The 20,125-nt window shown below is 40.8% G+C and overlaps 1 protein-coding gene across 6 annotated transcripts in view; it reads right to left on the bottom strand.

The window, feature by feature from the left end:
- Positions 1-1,179: 1,179 nt before the first annotated feature.
- Positions 1,180-20,125, bottom strand: part of atp8a1 (ATPase phospholipid transporting 8A1) — a 95,509-nt gene continuing 76,563 nt past the window's right edge. For 5 of the 6 annotated variants that reach the window (XM_063876254.1, XM_063876256.1, XM_063876253.1 and 2 more), the window contains 8 exons: positions 19,680-19,758; positions 18,527-18,588; positions 18,230-18,286; positions 17,795-17,902; positions 9,497-9,585; positions 9,065-9,157; positions 5,785-5,876; positions 1,180-3,744 (listed from right to left, as the gene is read on the bottom strand). In XM_063876254.1, the coding sequence (XP_063732324.1) occupies positions 3,647-3,744; positions 5,785-5,876; positions 9,065-9,157; positions 9,497-9,585; positions 17,795-17,902; positions 18,230-18,286; positions 18,527-18,588; positions 19,680-19,758 (678 nt within the window). In that variant the 3' untranslated portion in view covers positions 1,180-3,646. Of the gene's footprint in view, positions 3,745-4,600; positions 4,893-5,784; positions 5,877-9,064; positions 9,158-9,496; positions 9,586-17,794; positions 17,903-18,229; positions 18,287-18,526; positions 18,589-19,679; positions 19,759-20,125 lie in introns of all 6 variants that reach the window. The other variant, XR_010165129.1, reaches the window with a different exon arrangement.

Below are 20,125 nucleotides of genomic sequence, written 5' to 3'. Positions count from 1 at the left end.
TCAGTACTTTCTTGGCACTGATAAATGTTTGTTAAGTGAGATTCGGCACTCTGAAAGTAGCCTCATCATCATCATCACTCAAACAAAGACAAAAAGGAAACCGGAGCGGCCGGGCTGCTCACTACCTGTCGCTCACTCTTGCGCCAGACTTCACAGCAGGAATGCAGCGCTGAGATCAGTCATTGTCAGTGTTCAATGAGCATGGCATGGTCACTGTGTTAAAAACAACTCGCCCCAGAAATAGAGGTTTAGGTTGCACCAACAGGTATAGCAAAACCTCCACAAAGAAGGCTCTGTTCTCTGGTTATCTGACTGTGAAATAGACCTGGCAATCAGTTTGTTGTGCAACCTGCACACTGTTCGCTCAGACGATGTTTGAAAGCTACATTCAAGTGCTGCTATCAGCTTTCTTTTCTATCACAAAATACAACTCACTTGAGTGATTCCAGTAATATCTTCTTTAGGTCTTGTTTATACTTGCAGCTGTCATATCGTCATCATCTCTCACGTTCCACACTCTGCTTATGAAAGGAAATATTACAAGTTGTGAATCAGTTTTATGAGAGTTCCTAAATCTTTTGGATAGGTTTATTCTTTCATGTCTTTGCCCAGACTCAAAAAAGGTTCACATTCCTCTCATAACTTAATCAATCCGACATAACGATGGATTTAGAACCAATGTTTGATTTCATTTTTACCACTTATTTTTTTAACAATTGCCAACAAATGTATTTAGTCTCTCTTACTATCTCTCTATATGGTAGTTTTTGTTCTGCGGCGGAGTTCCCACTGGCCACGATGGATTAAAAAAGATAATGTATGTTGTAATGCGGTTTGAAACAGCTGGAAATAACCCCAGGACAGGGAACACAGACCTTGAATTCACATGCGATGTATTATTGATTTAACTTTTCTGGATTCATTTCTGGTGTTTTTATTGTTATTCGAGTCACTTTCATTCTGGATGCGCTTATTCATAAACAGACCACTTTGTGTTTCAGTAAAAGGTTGACTGACTCCACCAGTATAACAAATATGGACTCTATTGGTATAATGCGTGTCCTGAAGGCAGACTTGTTCTCCCTGCCTTTTCCTGTTTAGTTTTCTCGCCGTCCTGTTTGTCGCCACACAGACACAAGACATCACAAAGAAGAAGAAAAAGAAGACTATGCAACGATGTTCCTCCATGATTGTAAAGTTTATTTCAGTAGTCCTTCATGGCAGTAAAAGACAACACTTATAAGTTTGCAGTCCCAACATGCAGAACAATCATCGAACGAAATGACGGAAAAAAGAAACAAATATTTTAAAGTAAAGTTAAAGGTGCGTTTTTTTCTCTTTTGTAAAGTGATCAACACTTGAGGGAGAATTAAAGTAGTACAGTTAAACATTTCAGAGAACAGTTTGTGTTTTCCATTCATGCAGCCCACGACTTTCACAGACAACAACGTGTGTTTTATGTTTTCTGGAAAAAGAAAGCAACAGTCCACATTCAGCGTATTGGAAACTTTGGACGACCAATTAAGATTCAACACTAAAGACCAGCAGAGAAAAAATATCATTAACTCTCACTGAAGAGTTTTCCTGCAAAGCAGAGGTACACTGCATGAAGAAAACAAGTTACAAACATTTACACGCAAGAGAAATCCTATACTGAAAACCAGATAATACCAGATGTCCACTACTGGAAAGGTACATCGAGTGCATTGTGCAACATCTCCTGTCGAAGCGAGCTGAGTAACAGAAACTCTCACAGTCCTGGTCGAGAGTTTGACCGCACACACAGTCATACCGCACACTAACAAACACACACACAAACTTCCCCAAACGGGACATGCGTCAGCACACAGTAGTACACCATAGCTATACTGGAGTCGTGCAGACGGACAACTGGAGCAAGCCACACACACACATTCATTCTCTCACACACACGACAAAAGAAACATCAGTGGACGCCAAAAACTCCCAGTCTCACATAAAGGACACAGACATGCAATGCATACATAGAGGTTATCCACAGTAGAGGTGACACACACACACACACACACACACACACACACACACACACACACACACACACACACACACACACACACACACACACACACACACACACACACACACACACACACACACACACACACACACACACACACACACACACACACACACACACACAGCACATGCACATGCAGACAATACACTGACACACTCACACAAACCATCAGATTTGATCTCCCATAGGGAGAAGAAAGCAATCACACAGGACATTAAGTAGTCAATTATAAATAAATTGCGCTGTAACAATATTAATAATAACAAGACATTTAAGAAAGCTCAGTTTCCTCATTCGATCTTTTCTATCCTGCCAGTTTATCAGAGGATGAAAAACAACTAAAAGTTACAGACAGTTCATTACAAAGCCAGTCGATGCAAAATTCATACATCTCCAATATAAAAATACAAATCCACAAAATAACTATAGAGACAAAGTAGTTTTGATATTGTTGTGAGTTCCTGGCTAATATTTCTCTCTCCCTTAAGCTAATGGCACTTATGTTAGAAGGATAAAATCTCCATTTTAAGGGAAACACTATCACCAGCTCCAACAACACCATCAGAGAGCCTCCCATTCGTTCACCTGCGCAGGAACAAATCTTAAAAGTTTACACACGTGCCACAAGGCACAGTAGTTTTCACATTGTACAAGTGCAATACTGTGGTGGGGAGACAGTGATTGTGTCTTCAGTAGGAGTGTGTGGAGCACTGGTCTAAGCTAGCTGGCTAAACTATTCTTGGCTATCTATTAGGGAAAGGTTCTACGTAGGCACCGTTGTGATTGTTGAGACAGGAGTGATGTGTGGAATGCAATTATTTGTCGAGAGCAATGCTTCTGCTGTTAAAACGGTGAAAACAGGACTACAGTGAGTTGCAGGAGGCAACTTCTTAAGCAAAGAAATGAAAAGAAGGAACAAAATAAAATAAAACCAGGCACGATATCTACATACTTTTTAAAAATGAAACTAAAAAAGAAACAAATGTTTTGTTATAGAAACAAGGATAAAGGCATGAGCAAATGTAAGGCTTTACACAATAGATGCTTCCTTAAGTGCAAAAAGAAAAGTTAAATATTACAATGTCTGCTCTGAAGTGGTCCGTTTAGTGCTGGAATACACTCAGGAGTGTGAGTACATTTGGTTAAAGTTGTCCGAATTCACTAGTACTTGGAAGAGTGTATTAACGACTGCTCTTTGGCAATCTTTCACAAGTTTTCATCCTCTGAAACCAATCATCTTCCAGTGTTTAGGAGTTAAAGTTAATTAAATGATTTTAGATGATTTTGAATAGAGAGGAGACGTTCATTCCAACAAACTGAGCGAGAACAGTGAAGAACTTCAGACCACAGGCTGCTAAGAAAGCACAGAGCTCATCGTGTCTGCTGGACACACAACTACAGCTGATAGTGAACACAATTTGTTTTGTTCCTTTTTTTTTTTCCCTTTTTCAAAGACGTTCTGTCCGTTTCATATTCCTAAAATTCCCTCAATGCTGGAGGCACTCTCTCGCACCTCGTCTTCCCCCGGTAAATATCACCATTAGAAACGGCTGCTGTGGCTCTGGAGAGGCCGACCAGAAGGACGGCTGCTCACCACTCGTTGGTCCTCTCTTTGGTGGTGTCGTACGCTCTGATGACCTCAGACTGAGACACCACTCCGTTCTCATCTTGAGAGAAGGCGTAGCCATCTGAAAATGGGACAAAGCAGTTAAAACTATGTACATCACTGATAAATGTAACACAACGTATACATAAACACTTTGAACAACTTAAACAGAACAACAAAAGTAACAAACAGACAAAACTTTAAGGAATAGTCGAACATTTTGGGAAATATGTTTTTTTGCCTTTTGAGCCAAATGCTAGTTAGCTTAGCTTAATTGGGGGAAATCAGCTAGCCTAATTATGTCCATAGGTAACATAATACGCCTACCAGGATATCTAAATCACAATATTAACATGTTTTATTTCATTTATCATGCACAAAATAATTTAAAAACAACTATTTGGTTTCTACTGGGGCGAATGTTCGAGACAGTGCTAATGTTTTTATCCGGTCGAAGCTTTATGCTAGGCTAAGCTAATAGCAGTTTAGTTACATTGGAGTAACAGAGCTAAGCCTCGATTTTCTCTTGTAGAGAATCACCTTGCGGTCTTTTGAAAGGGCAGAATGTAGTTGAACCCTTATAGTACCATCTTTCTGAAGATACTTTTCATAAACCTCAAAGACTTCTCTAACCGTCTGAGATCCGACGCAATGCAACACTTAAACCCGTTACCAAATTTGAGGCCGTTTTTTTGATGGAAATAAGTCAACAGAGTTTTATGATCCAGCATATTTAAATCTAATTAACACTCCCAAAATCTCAAACTATTACTTAAATCTAAATCATAATGATGGAAAAAACATAATCTATAAAGGAGATTTAAAAGGTTATCACAGCTCCCCTAAAAGTTTCATCTGTAGTGTAACAGCAGCTCTGGGATTTACCAACTAAACCCTTTCCTACAGGCTTCCTTTCTGACCTCTGACTCCTGACTCACCTTCAGGTGTCAAATGACTCGGTCACTACCTGGAGGCCAGCGGGGATGTTCAAAGGACCCCGCTGAGACGAGTGCATTGTGGGGGAATAACAGCGCAACATATGATAACTTCATCAAAATGTCACTCTACTGAACTCAACTCAGGCACACGAAAGGAAGGACAGGAAGTGAACAACCAGGAAAAAAGAGTGAGAGAGGCGACTATCAGGTAGCTAGAGGAGGCTCTAAACGGGAGGAGGTTTGATTAATGAAAATTAAAAAGGGTATCACACAACAACGGTCTCAGCCCGACCTATGAGACAAACAAAAAACAAACTGATCAGACAAAGACAGAAAAAACTGAAAAACAAACAGAAAACCAAACCATGCCCAAAGAGTATCAATGGAAAGATTTGAAAGTAACCTGAGTTTTGATGCTTGTACGGATAAATCTGTACCTTACTATACATCAAGTACAATAAGTTGTTCTTGCAGACCCTTTAGTTTGCAGTTAATTAAAGCCCAGCTGAATAATGACTGGTAAATAATACCAACATAAAAAAAACAGCTGCTGTAGTTTGCCAGCGGCTAGAATGACTTTTATTGTGAGGAAGGAGGGAAAATATCTTATTACCAGCCTCCAACCGTTACATTAATCCAGCCTGTCTGAATGTGGCTTTAAGATACATTACTGCTACATGTTGTTTTAGAGAATTAACAAAACATTAACAAAACTGTGATTGGAATCAAGCAAAAAATAAAAGAAATATTCAGTGCCAACTTTTAACTGATAATAAAGTATTGAGATTTGATATTCTGTATTTTGCTAACTGTTTGTTTTCATGTCTCAAACTCACCCTAACATAACTAATCTAATAGTTGATATAAGCACTTTGTGTACAAATGGAACTGCCAGGAAACAGTCACAGTCTAATGTGTGTTAACTACATCTGCAGATTATTTATATAGAAAGGAGGGATGAGCAGAGTCTTACTGCCTCCACAATACAAAGATTTTATAGATATAGTATCCAACAGAGGAAGAGTTATGAGGCTCGATCCGTTTCCCTAACGAGGGAAATGATCTTGAAGCAGATAACTCTAACATCGATGAATTGTGGAGTTGACTGAAGCCATTCATGTTCAGGCCATTTAGTGAGACAAGAAGAAAGAAAGAAAATAAAAGAGAAATGTTGTGTAACTCACGGAGCAGATTCTGCTGCATGGAGTCGGACCGGTACAAACTGACGGTGCTCTTCTTGAAGACGTTCTTCAGGAGCTGGGCTCTCTCCGTCAAACTGCACACACACAGAAATGGTGCCTAGGGTTAGCAGCATGCTGAGCACCACAGGCAGATTTAATGAGCCATATATCCAGCCTGTCCAAGCACCTCCAGAGTGGATGGACCTGCCAACTGCTCTACCTGCTGGTACAAACACCATGTGAGGCAGAATCAACTCTCCAGAACAAAGCGCATGTGTATGTGGTATATTTGTAACAGCACGTTTGCCAGAAGGCATTCAAGTTACACTAATAAATTGGTTATATAGCCTTTACGCACATTCATGAGTTTATGTGCAAATATGTAAAAATCCTCCATGTTTCTATGGTTTTTTTTTATCTCCACATGTTTGTTTCTGAAAGTGTGTATGTTGGTGTGTGCGTGTGTGCGTGCGTGCATGCGTGTGTGTGTGTGTGTGTGTGTGCCTGCTGGGTCTGGGACAGTGGCCAGACTCGGATCACTTTCAGCCAGCAGGAGATCTCACACTGATCTACTCCATGTTGATTCCTGCTGCAGTCATCGGGCCCCAGAGAGCAGAGCAGACCCAGTTCAACTAATAGTTTTTGTAAAATAATAGATGGCTTTAATATAGGAGCTCTAAAATGATACATTCACTATTTGGAAGAAAAAAAAAACGGGATATCTTCGTCTGTCATGATTACTGACATTACATTCAAACTGCTGCAATTTAACAGCAATTTGAAGATTTATCTTTTCACAGAGGAATACGGTTGGCAGCGGAGCTCGGAGTATTTGAGTAATCTGGGAGGTTACGTACTATTGTTCCTCCAAGTTGTTCTTGAGAATTTGCCAAAGATGCTTCATAATGTTTGCACTCAAATAATAATGGACAGGGCATCGACTCTGTAGCCATGAGAGTGTTGGGCCCTGTGATGATATTCACAGTGAGAGAGTTCAAATTTCCAATTTTATTAAGACGTTAATTACTTTGTAGTTCTCTCGATTCATGTCTCCAGTATCAGGCTATTGTGGGAAATGTCAATCTGTGTTAATGTCAATATTTGGCTTTAGAGGATCAATATTCTACAGTACATTCATCTGTCACGTATTTATTGACATTAAGTTTAGTTAATATCATCCTATCCAATATATATACAGTGGTATGCAAAAGTTTGGGCACCCCTTAGGAAAACCACTGCATCAGTTTGTCACTTGCTGAGCTTTTGAAGCAGCAACTTCATTTTAACATATGTTATACCTTATGGTAACAGAAACATCTCAGTAGTGAAATAACTTTTATTGGTCAAACAGAAACATGTTTATGTGCATTCAAACACAAATAGGCATGTGCATAAATTTGGGCACCCCTAAGAAATAATTCCATTAATATTTAGTATTGCCTCCTTTTGCTGCAATAACGGCCTGTAGACGCCTCCTGTAGCCACAGACAAGTCCCTTAAGCCTGGCAGGTGGTATTTTGGCCCATTCTTCCACACAAAACGTCTCCAGTTCAGTCAGGTTTCTTGGCCTCCGTGCATGGACAGCCTTCTTCAAATAAATCCATATATTTTCAATGATGTTAAGGTCTGGGGACTGGGATGGCCATTCCAGAACATTGTACCTGTGCTTCTGCATGAATTCCTTGGTGGATTTTGATCGGTGCTTAGGATCATTGTCCTGCTGAAAAATCCAACCCCGGCGTAGCTTCAACTTTGTGACTGACTCTAGAACATTCTTGTCAAGAATCTCCTGGTACTGTAAGGAATTCATGTGGCCCTCAACTTTAACAAGTTTTCCAGTACCTGTGCTAGCCACACAGCCCCATAACATGATAGATCCTCCACCAAATTTTACAGTGGGCAACAAGTTCTTTTCATTGAATGCAGTGTGTTTTTTTCGCCATGCATACCTGTTCATGTTATGACCAAATAACTCAATCTTGGTCTCATCTGACCACAGTATTTTTGTTCCAAAATGCTTCTGGCTTGTCCAGATGTGCTTTTGCATACCTCATGCGACTCTTCTTGTGATTAACACCCAGGAAAGGCTTTTTGCACATCACCCTTCCAATGAGCTCTTCCTGGTGCAAAGTACGCTGGATTGTGGAACGGTGAACAACTACACCATCAGCAGCCAGATGTTGTTGTAGTTCTCTGGAGGTGGTCTGTGGCTTCTCTGTGACCATTTTCACCATCCTTCGCCTGTGCCTTTCCCCTATTTTTGTCGGCCTACCACATCTTTCCTTCACACGGACTGTTCCTGTGGCCTTCCATTTCACAACTACGTTTCTGACTGTGGAGACAGACAGTTTAAACCTGTCAGATAATTTTTTGTACCCTTCTCCTAATTTATAATGTTGGATTATCTTAGCTTTCAGGTCAGTGGAGAGTTGTTTTGAGGTCCCCATCTTGCCACTCCCTAAGAAAGAACCTAGGCCAGGCACAGCCAGCTATTACCTATGTTAAATAGCCTTTTTCATGATTGGTTCCACCTGTCTTTGTAATTGAAGGTCTAATGAGCTAATCAAAGCAATTTTGTGCAGCAACCTGTCAGCTATAAATCCGTACAGGTGTTGAAATGAATGCTATTTATAAGGGTGCCCAAACTTTTGCACATCCCATTTTTTGCATTTTATTTTATTATAATAAAACTATGTAATGCTACCCTAAGAATTTTGGTCTGGAAAACACTAAAACGTCTACATCTTTGTAGGAAAACAAATGTTGTTGCTGTGATCTTCTATTATAAAGGAAAAGCAAATTGTCATGAAATCTCAGAGGGGTGCCCAAACTTTTGCATACCACTGTATATAGATATGTAGATATATTACAGTATGTATCAATACAAAAATAATATATTTTGTAGTATCATTTTCCATTCAAATGACTACACTATGATTCCTGTGACATCGTTGTGTAGTATGGTCTCTATTGAAAAAGAAATCTTAATCTCAATGAGACTGTCTGATAAAATAAAGGTAATATAAAATTAATTTACAGAAAAATATATTTTGGAAGACCGACTTAAACACTAAATGTGTCTATCCTTACATAACATTTAGTGAACGAGAAACAAAGAAGACACAATTATAATTTGGGGGAAAATAATGACTTGATTTGTAGCAATAAAATCAGTTGTCATCTTTTTTAAACACAATGAGTTCCTAGTCGGAGACAACATTATATTTAAAATGTGAATCTAAAATTGTGGGACAAAGATACGTGAAGTGGTGTGTAAGCGTACCTCTTTCCATGCACCACAGCTCCAGGGTCTTTGGACAACGCTTCAAGCTCCTGCACCTCGTCCACCAGGGTCTTGAAACACACCTTCTTTACTCTATATATTGAACAATAGTAGAGCAACATTTATTTATATGACAGACAGTCAATGACAGATGTTTCAAAAGGATAAAACCTGCATGGACTGACATAAGAATACCCCACTGACCGATTGAAATGCTTTCAGTGCATCAGGAAATAAATCCTTTAGCTTTCAAAATTGCTCCTGACATCTTAAATCTTCTGTGTACTGGTTTCAACCAGACACAGACATTTCCCATGGAGCATTTAGAGAATGGTTAAGCTACACTTCCAACATAAAGAGGAGATAGGAGGGATTCTGGAGGAATTTCCGGGAAAGGACGTGTATTGGAGTGATGAGAGAGGAGATACTCACACTTTGTAGGCCACGTCAAAGACCAGCGAGGTGATTGGGATGAAGACCAGGCCCGTCCAGAAGACCCCCGAACTGAACATCATCTCCGCCTGTCACACACACATATACACTTACTGTCAGGTCAAAGCAGACAATGCGGAGTTCAACACCTGATCAGATGAAAAGAAGAGCTCTTTAGAAGAAGAACCACCTGATAAAGAACAGCTGTTATTTCCCTCTGTAGTGCCACATCATTTAAAACATACATGACAAAGGCAGCCCAAAACAAACAGTTATGTTGTGGAAATAAGAAGGAGATGGGCCTAAATATCTTGCTCAAAGTGGGTTAATGCCCTGTGACTAAATGATACCATGTTTGTGTATGGATCTCCTCCTCCTCTCAGTGCTGCAGGGCAGAGGAAGTACCTGTGAAGTATTTCCACAGTGGTGTCTCTTTCACAGGAAAACAAATCAACTGTTTATTGTGTTGAGAGTTGCTGTCAATACCAAACAGAAGACACAAGACTGTGATCTGAGCTGCTTTTAATGATACACTTTAACAGTCACCAACTGTATGTATGAGCTGCAAGTTTAAAGGTGCGAGGTTACTCTTTCAATGTTCGTAGAGAATACTCACATAGAAAGCCTAAAACGTATCATATCAGAAAACCATTGGCTAGTTGGCCAAATAATTTGTGGTTGCTTTAAAATAAATACAAAAACAGAAAAGCACCCTGGAGGAAAATCAAATGTGTTTGTTTCTGCATTTTTTCAATTTGATATTTTTTCTGTTTTTGTTTGTTTCAATGGTGTTAAATTATCCATATGACAAATCAATATGGAAGAAATGTTCACATAAATCTGCAAAAGATAAGACAGTTCCTCATTGAGACTAGTTTCTCTAGCTGGAAGGAAAACACCTTCAGATGTTATTTAATACAAGTCGGGCATTTTGAGCAACTGCTTCTCCTCCGTACTCCTTCATCTGGAGGAAAAATATGCTTCATTAGTAGCAGCCAGTGGCCTGTGATGATTTAAATTAAAAAATCACAAAGCGGTGGCTGTGTCAGGAGGTTGTTTTTGGTGCAGAGCGGAGGGGAGACAGTTGATCGTCTTGTGGGGGTGGGACGATGTTTGCTTTGGGTCGCTGCACTGAAACTATCTGTCATTACATGTCGAAGTGCAAAACTTTCAAACTCCCGCTCCTTGCATTGTAATGTGCCACTTGTTTAAACTGCTGGGGCCCCCTCGACAGTGTCCTTCCTGTAATGTGACACAGGCAGGGCCCTTAGGATGCACACACACATTCATTCACACCCACACACACACACACACACACACACATACACCGATCAGTGTCAAAACTATCAAAGTGCCCAGGTTTGCTCAAATTAGCTAATCTGTTCGCCATTACCTGCAAATTGACTTTGATGTCTGACAAAACACTGGAGGAAGAGGAAACCCCAAATGAAAGGAAATCAAAAATGCCTTTTTTCCTACGGATTGAGATGGGACTCGGATGAATAGAGCCTCTCTTTCTCGCCCCGGAGGCCGAAAATGAATGAGATGGGGGAAAATTGCATCGAAGCACGGGATATTTTCATGTCAATTTTTGAAAATACGCAGCCAGGGTGGAAACATTTACTGTTTTTTTTTGTCGTGAGGCAGTTTAATTATTTTCGTTTTCATCCACTGTATCATACATTTTAATGGGAGCATTTAACTTGTCTTGAAAGTCTTTTGAAAATAAACCAGGGATGTATGCTGACCATATTAAATCAAAGTCAAACGAGCTTCAAAAATAAACCATCTTAGTCTTTAACAAGTTAAATCTATAAACCATATTTATATGCCTGTGCATACCTCCGGGCCAAAAATGATGTATATACAGGATACTTTAAACCTCAAGTTTATCACAAAATTACATGTGGTACAATAACTTATTATAACTTAACTGTGAAATCTTTTGAAAAAACGTTAACATAAGTAAAACTAGAACTTACAAAAGCTGCAAAAATTCATTGCTAGTTCTTCTTTTTGACGTCAATGTTTCAATATACAAACAAATCTATCCAATTACAATCAACACATGTTTGTCTCCAGGCATCTGGACGGGCTCCAGGACTACGAGCAGGGCCAACACTGTTAGTAGATGCGAGTAATGCTTCATACCAGGGGCCCCCTGAGAGCTGCACGGGGTGAGAGAGGTCCGACGAGAGGGCTGTATTTTTAGGAGAAACTAATAAACTTGTCTGGCTGGACAGACAGTAGTGTCCGCTGGCATTGAGGGGTGTGTTTTCACAGGCCGCTGACCCCCTCATGGCCAAACACACACACACACACACACACACACACACACACACACACACACACACACACACACACACACACACACACACACACACACACACACACACACACACACACACACACACACACACACACACACACACACACACACACACACTCAGCAGACAGAAACAATCACATGTGCACACACACCATGATCTTAGAAGCTTGTTTCTTTGTATTTCTCCTTGAAATACAATGGACGATGTGGTGGTCAGTTTCTGAATGTTTTGTGGCCTTATGGTTAAAAAAGCATACCATTCAACTCTCCCCATATTTCCTGTCTATTTCTACTACCCAACTACCAAATTTCAAAGATGCAAAGCACTGAAGACAATCCCCCCCAATCTGCGTCTACAGAGACCCTGCCCAGAATAGAGTTTTCTATTTTACTGGGATTGGGACGTTTCTGGAAGTCAACCTGGATAAAGACGGTGTGACCAAGTTCCAGATCCTAAGACCACATCCAAGAGGAAGCTACTAAATTGGCAGACACAAAACATTTTCAGTGCTTTGTCTGCCAAAATAAAAAAGGGCCAAAAATGTTGTAGCTTCCTCTTGGATGCGGTCTTATTAAAACAATCCACAACTAGCAAATGTTACTCATGGTACCTTTTAAAAACAAAGGGAGGTGAATATCTAACATTTCATCTCCTGGATGAATCTGGTGGGACATTAACCATGCAACTTAATCCATAGCTGCTGAAGGGATGCTGCTCAGTGGCCAACACACCACGCTATGGTATTAATGTGCAGCTCCTAGGTAAAGCATACTGTGGGAAGATCTAAAGTAGTGTGAAAGAGAACATAGATTGAATTGATAGAATGACCCTCCTTTAGAAATATGTGGAAGGATATGAAAACCATACCAAATGTTTATAGTTTTCCTTCCACTAACACACGATCAGGGGAATCACCTGTGCTGATCATGTTTAAGAAAAGCCTGCGGACTCAGCAGTTTAAATCATGTTCCTGCCTGCCACTGTAAATGTAAGGTAATTCACCCTACACATCTTTAGTATGCCCTGGTTTCAGTTAGTAAGACTAAAGAAAAAACGACTTTATAACACTTAAGCAGCTGTATTCCTTTGACGCTATATTCAAACATTAGCTTCCTGAATGCACAGAGCTTCTTTGTACAAACTTTTTTATTAGGTCAACGGAGAGTCTCCATTGATTCCTGTCTCAGACTTTACTTTGGTCTGCATCTAGTCATGTTGATTATCCAATTGGCTGAATTTAGCTGGCTTAACCAGACAACACTGTTAACGCTGGCTTCAAGAAGAGGAAGGAAATTGAAGATGAAACCAAACATTTAGCTAAATGGGGCTCCAATCCTGAGACATTTCTGTGAAAACTTAGCTTCTTTTTGATAAATAGCAAACACAGCACAGTCTAGCCGAACCAGATGACTGAGGTTGACATACATAAGCATGCTCAGTAAAAGAAAAGAGCATTAAAAGCAGTAATGCGTAAGAAAGCAAATAAAAGGGCAAAAAGGCGGCTTTGCTTGGACAAGGCAAATCCACAAATTCCCCAAATGTCATCAGCAGAGACAAATCAGCCAATAACCACCCCTGAAGAGGTCAATGTGTAAAACAAGCAAGGACTTTCTCAGCTGGGTCTTTCAACCACTCCATGCTCTCTGTGTGTCGCCTAACAAAGACAGCAAGACATCGACTATGAAAACAGAGGAAAAAAAAGGTTTTACCCACATACCTCTAACTCTGCGGTCTCACAGCCACAACTACACACATGTGATTTACAGTATTTGTACAGCAGATTAAACCTGTTTTTCTCACTAATACTGTACACCATGTCCAGTTATTACACCCACCATGTGTTCTGTTGTTTATCAATCATTAGCCAGGAGAGGCAGAACAGTTCTGGGTACAAGAGTTTAAAAAAACCTCCCATAGGACATGCTCATGAGTCTGAAAGAAGGACCAAAAGGATTCCACAAGTACCACGGAGGGACTAAGTCAACAGCAGTGATGAACAGGGGTCAGTAAATACATCACTGGGTCTTTCACAAGTTTAAAAATCAGGAGCTTTTTGTTCCCCAGAAGAGGAGTAGTTCTGCCTGCTGAAGGTCAAATATTTCAGAATTCATATCAAGTTTTTTAGACCATTTATTTGAAAGATTACATGAAGATCAAAACATCCATCGCTTACCGGGTGTTTGGTAAGGAAATATTGGCAGCACATGAATTCATCATTTGTCTCTAATAACCCTGCCTTTTAAGGTGCATGGCATTCAACTATAATAAAACCTGTTGACACCTACAGATGTCTCTAGTGAAGTACTTTGATGGATTACTTGTCTTTAGCAAGTTTCAAGTTTCTCTTTAAGATGGTTCCAAAGCAGTAACTGCCTGGAGGGTAATAAAAGACAAAAAAACAATGGACCAAAACTTGCAAAACACTGCCATGATACTTTAAAGAGTGCAACCAGAGCGGTGAAAGGATACGAGACATAAATCAGACTTAAATGTGTGGCTTCTTGACAAGAATTACAGAACCTGATGACTTTATAATTTGGCAACTGAGCCCATACAAGCAGTGCATTATGTTACATACAGCACATTGTAATAAATGAAGTCGCTGTCACTGTAATTTAATTAACAAATTAACCAAACTAAGCAATTAAAACCTAGATGATGAAGCTCCAAAATAGGATCAAGTTTTCATTTATAATTCTCTCACCTCTATCATTCCTGACTCTAAGTAAAATTATGAAAAGAGACGTTCACTGATGGATAAGTGAAGACACATGAGATTTTTGTTGAAACCAGGGACATTTTGATGGATTCCTGTGCTTGTTTATAAAAACTCACTAAGCTTTTAAAACTCAACTATAGCTAAATGAAATAAATCTGAATATAAACCACTCTTTCAAAACGCCGAAAACTAATAATTTGATCTGTTCCTCCAGAAATGTTTTCATTCCTGCTCTCTCATCAATTCCTCACAGGCTGGCATAGATAGCCCTGAGTGTATTCCTGGCATGCCAAACATCAACCATCTTCTTAATAAAATATTGTTCTTCTGAGAAAGGATTTCTTATCACCGAAATGTAACTGTAGAAGAATCTAACGCACTTTCCCAGTGTAAAAAACCATGTCCAAGTGCTCGAGTTTGATTGAAAGTGGTTCCAAACTCACAGCAGAAATTGGAAAATAGCACAATGTGTGTGTGAGAAGCAAAGCGGGGCAGGGATAAACTGTACGGGAGGCAGCTGTGTTGATAGAAGAGGCAACTCAGCAGACAGCCGGTCAGTTTGACAGCGTCTACAAGAGACATCTCCTGAGGTGAAGCTAAGCCGCTTAGTGGGGCAGATTACATGGTTTGAGCAGAATAATCTCACATTTTCTTTTAATAACTGTGTCAGACTTTTATGAGGTGTAAACGGGATGAGCCAGTTTTGGGAGTACCTGTAAAAAGCACAGTGTTATTTTGTTTGTGGAGAGATCCTGCACCTGTTCTGTCAATCGTCCAAAGAATATTGGAGCCTGACATTGATGAATGCGTTCACATAAGGCTCAGCGCTGCCTAACGTCTCTTGTTAAAGGCGCTGAGCTAGGTAGTGAGTGAGAACAGGAACAGGGGGAGAAAGGAGTTCTGGTGTCTGTTATGTTGTTGACCCTCGGGCAGTTTTTCGATTGGCAGGGAGAGGGGGGGAGAAGATGAGCATGAAGAGAACAAAGAGCGAAAAAGCTGATGCAAAAAGTAAATGGAAGGAGCAAAGAAAATAGAGAGAAGGACTGAGAGTACAAAAATATTTGAAGATTCAAGTACACATCCAGGAGGCCTTAGTGAAATATGTGAGGCTGCATCAGGGTTCAGAGCTATCCTGCTCTTCAGAGGCTACAAGGTCTCTGATGCCGTCTCAGGTTTCAGAGAGATGTGTCCCTGCCTGTTTGATGATGTACTGGCATCCCTGAGTTGGGGCAGGAGCGTAGGGTTACCAACTACCCAAAGGACACCATTACTGTCTTCAGTCAAGTGCTGCAGGACATGGATGAAAGCACCAGGCTTCACAAACAGGGGGTAGAGTGAAGCTGATGTAACCATCGCCCCCGTGTGTGTGTGTGTGTGTGTGTGTGTGTGTGTGTGTGTGTGTGTGTGAGACAATGTTTGTGCATGTATAGTAAGTTCTGTTATTTAAGTGCCCAGCCATCATGGACTTAAAATGCCAAAAATTCACGAGTAACAACTGCCCTGCAAACAAATAATTGTGTATTCTGTTACCTATTCTGTCCTAAATCTGGGCAGCTTTTTTTTAAAGATTCAAACAGCAAATTAGATAAGAAGTAAAGACCTTTAACGAAGTTTGGCTTTCAAATGAATAGTTTGAAATCATAGGAAAAACTTACTTTATGGAATGGTGGCTGAATAGTAAATATGAAACAACAGTCAGCAGCTGGTTAGCTTAGCTTAAAGCCTGGGAACAGCTAGTCAGGCTGCGACCAAAAGTAACAGACCTACACATTTAAAGCTCATTAATGAACATATTTAACTGTGCCAGTAGGCAGATTATGTTACCATCGTCCACAGCGTGTATCCACTCTATATTCAATGCTCAAGGAACCGTCTACTAGCTGTGTCGTTGTTTTAAAAAGGCAGATAAAGGAGTCATGGATAGGCATATTTTTGGATATGTTGAACTGGTCATGTAAATCATCGTATAATGAACACAACAATCATAGCAGTTTTTTTTAGGGAGAATTAAATCTGAGTGTGTCTTTAGCCAATATAAATGTACCTGATCAGGACTGTGCACATGTTATTGTTACTTTTGTTAAAGTCTGTCTGCGTAAGGCTGTACATTGTTGTGGTTTATCATGTCCAATTTAGGTCTTTACACTTACATAAACAACTATTTGCATATTTAGTTACACCTTACTAATCCATGAGTTTTTCCTGCAAGATGTCCCAGAAAAAGACTCTTCTAGTGAGCTGCCATCAGGCATATTCCCAAGACTGGTTCAAATCCTCTCACAATTATGTCTGACATTTGGAGTCTCTCATCTAATAGGAACAGCCGTAGCCAAAACGTCCTGAACTCCCGAAAGCCCTAACCCCGCAGTGAACTGTTACAATCTACACATTCACTGAATCCCCAAATGCCAGAAGCATTATCTCAAACAGGACACACACACAAACAGAATCCCCGATGGACGGATATTTTTCCTCCTCTGCTTGCTGTGTGGTGCCAGCCTTTTTCTTTGACCAGCCTCCTGCTGTGTTCTTGTTCCCTAATGAAAAGATGCCTCACTCTCCTCCCAAGAATGCACTGGGAAACGTCACCTGTGGTTAATAGGCTCTCATTAACCACCTGTGGTGACCCAGAGAGACAGTAGTCCCATTCACATGTAAATAACAACTCAAACAAGTAAACAGTGTAAAGCAGTAAAGATGGCTTCTTTAGTTGGTCTTTTATTAACATTTAATTAGTTTTTAAGCGCATCTTAAACTACAATTCTGATCCTGGTGATTGCAGGGAAGATTTTAAAGACATCACGGTGTGTGTGTATACCAACTCCTCTATTTGCTTAGCTTCCAGACTGCTTTGCTGTTTCAATGTCACCTGCGGATACTCAGAGCCGAGGGAGGGCAGAGTAATGCAAACACTGGGCTAATTGGCCCAATTAAGTCATTATGCAACACAAGCCAGAGGTCTGACAGTTAACACCCATCTGGCTCTCCTTACAAAGACCTGTGTCAAGTTTAACTCAGAAATGTTCCCACCAGCATGTGTCTGAAAATGAAATATGAGGCGCTGCGGGTCAGTCAGTGATAGACGATTATATCAGCAGTTTCTTCAGCACCAGAGGAAGTTGTTGCTGTGAGACAGAGAGAGTGTGTGTGTGTGTGTGTGTGTGTGTGTGTGTGTGTGTGTGTGTGTGTGTGTGTGTGTGTGTGTGTGTGTGTGTGTGTGTGTAGATGTGTAAGCATGTGTGTGCTCACCTCTCCTGACATGTCGGGAGCCAGAGGGATGAGGGGCCACAGGGAGGAGTAGATAATGAAAAACACCACCCACAGGCCGATGCTTCCCCAGATGGCGATGTGACTGAACTGTAGGTGGAGAATCAGACAGTAAGGAGTCAGAAATTGTTTTAACTTATTTTACCGCAGATTCGAACCCTATTTAAATGTTTATATATAATCCAATATACTTTAAAAACAAGTTGAGGAAGTTTAAACCAGACTGCACTATTTTTCACACTCTACTTTATATATTTTAATTTTAACTAACTATACGGTACATGTTACTTCTCAGAGTTTACAGTTGCAGGCTCAGTGGGAAATGCAAGTGTCACAAGTATCAGTGGTCATTTAAAGTGCAGGAACTGGAAAGAGTGGGCAGAAGTTCAGAGAGAAAAGATGGAGCCATCAGCCTACCATGGTCCAGGACGAGGTCTCGAGGCCGGCTTTAAGACAAACTGTGATGACCACAAACTGTAAAGACACAAATCACACTGACATTACACCAAGTCCCTCTGCAATGCTAACATCGGTCATGGTAAGTGCATCACACATTTAGATTAATATTTGTTATACTGTGGAGTATAAAAAAAGGCAGACAAAGTAAAAGGCAGTTACACTGAAGGTGATTCACACAGATGGGATGACACTTGGCTCAGATACTACACCGTTTAACACGGCAACAGCGCCTGTCAAGAAGATTGGTGCACTTACTGTGTAAACCATGTTGCCTAAGAGGAGATAGTCTGGAGTTCTTCCGTTGCCAAACACTGTATCTGTGAAAGAAATCAACAACAGAAGCTTTTAGGGCCAGAGCTGTCTCCTTTCAGCTCTTGGGTTTCATGCAGAGTTCCATTAGGTGATCCAAAGAGTAAACACCCAGGCATGGAGGTTATTACTTTAGTACATCTCAAGTGTGAACTCTGGTGTAAAATGCCCCATTAGAGACTTGGATTTAAAGCGGACATGGGAGTGTGAGGTTAAAAACCACAGGCAAATGCTGATTCCATTACTGCCCTTTGATAGAAGCTGGAATGTTAATTCTGTCTTTCGCAACTATAAGGAAGGAGTGTTTCTGTGAAAATCCATCAGTAAGACTGAGAAACTAAATTGATGTGCATTTATCTTGGTCAGAAATAAATGTCCCGACTAATACACTGCTGAAATATAAAGAACATGGCTGTTTTTCTGACAACATTGACATTTATTCTGAGAACAAACCTCTTAAACAGGGGTTAAAAGAATTTCCTAACTTAATAAAATGAACATTACGTGGGTTGAGGCTGAAACTAAAATATCAGCATGGTACGGCGGCCAGTAAAGAAAGAAAGAGAGGCTCCTTTTCCCTTTACTTCCGGCTGGTCACATGTCTTGTGTGCGCTGAGGCTTTGCTGACAGCCTGTCAGTCAGAGTGAAGGAGCTTGGCGCCTTTGTTTGGAGAGCAGGCACAAGCTTGTGTGGTCTTGTGGCCGGCCAAGACTTACCGGCTCAAAGATCCCTATTCTCTCTGCACCCTGAAACCTGCATCTTAATGTGCACAAACATGCACAATTGACCTTATACGGATAAATAAAGTTATCAAGAATTGTATAAAAGCACTGATAGCTATTTGGATAAACACTTCCGACAGTAGACTGACATTCAAAAAATAAATAAGTGCAAAAGCGTTTCATCAGCTCGTTGTGTGCGGACATGAATATGTGCTTGTTAGTGTGTGTAGCTCTTGCCGGAGCACACAGATGTTTGTAATTCATGAGCGGGCGGTTGAAGAGAGAACTAATTAAGACAAAGTATGTGTGTTTGACTATCCTCCTTCTCCATCCAGAGTCCACCGAGGGCCTTGGCGGAGTCTCTGGGAGCTACTTACCATGCTGGAAGGCTTTAAGGGGGATCCAGAAGAGGATGACGGAGTGGAAGAGGCCGTTCAGACAATGGGCCCAGAAGACCTGCAAAAAAAAAGAGGGGAGAAGGATGGAGGCGAAGGAGGCAGAGGGGGAGGAAGAGAGGGGTGGGGGGTTGGAGGCGGCAGGAGTTTCAAAGAAGAGAGAGGGAGACAGAGAGAAAAAAGCATGAGAAAAGGGTGTGGGGAGCTCCAGCCTTCCAAGTGACCCCTGACCCGGGCCCTTTGTGGCAGCCCAGCGCTAGGCTAAGTGGCGGTTTTGTCGGGGCCTCCTCACTGAATGGCCACCCCGCTGACAGACACGTTGTATATCCTCTGTGTGTGTTATGGGGGAGAGAGAGGCTACCGAGTGTGTGTACGAGCAATGAAAGGCAATAGGACAATGTCAGTGTGCAGGTTTTAACTTGTTTTTT

The sequence above is a fragment of the Eleginops maclovinus genome, chromosome 23 (genome assembly GCF_036324505.1).
Source record: "Eleginops maclovinus isolate JMC-PN-2008 ecotype Puerto Natales chromosome 23, JC_Emac_rtc_rv5, whole genome shotgun sequence".
NCBI classification, from domain to species: Eukaryota; Metazoa; Chordata; class Actinopteri; order Perciformes; family Eleginopidae; genus Eleginops; species Eleginops maclovinus.
Note: the sequence above shows the minus strand (reverse complement) of the source record. Positions and strands in the feature narration are given on the sequence as shown.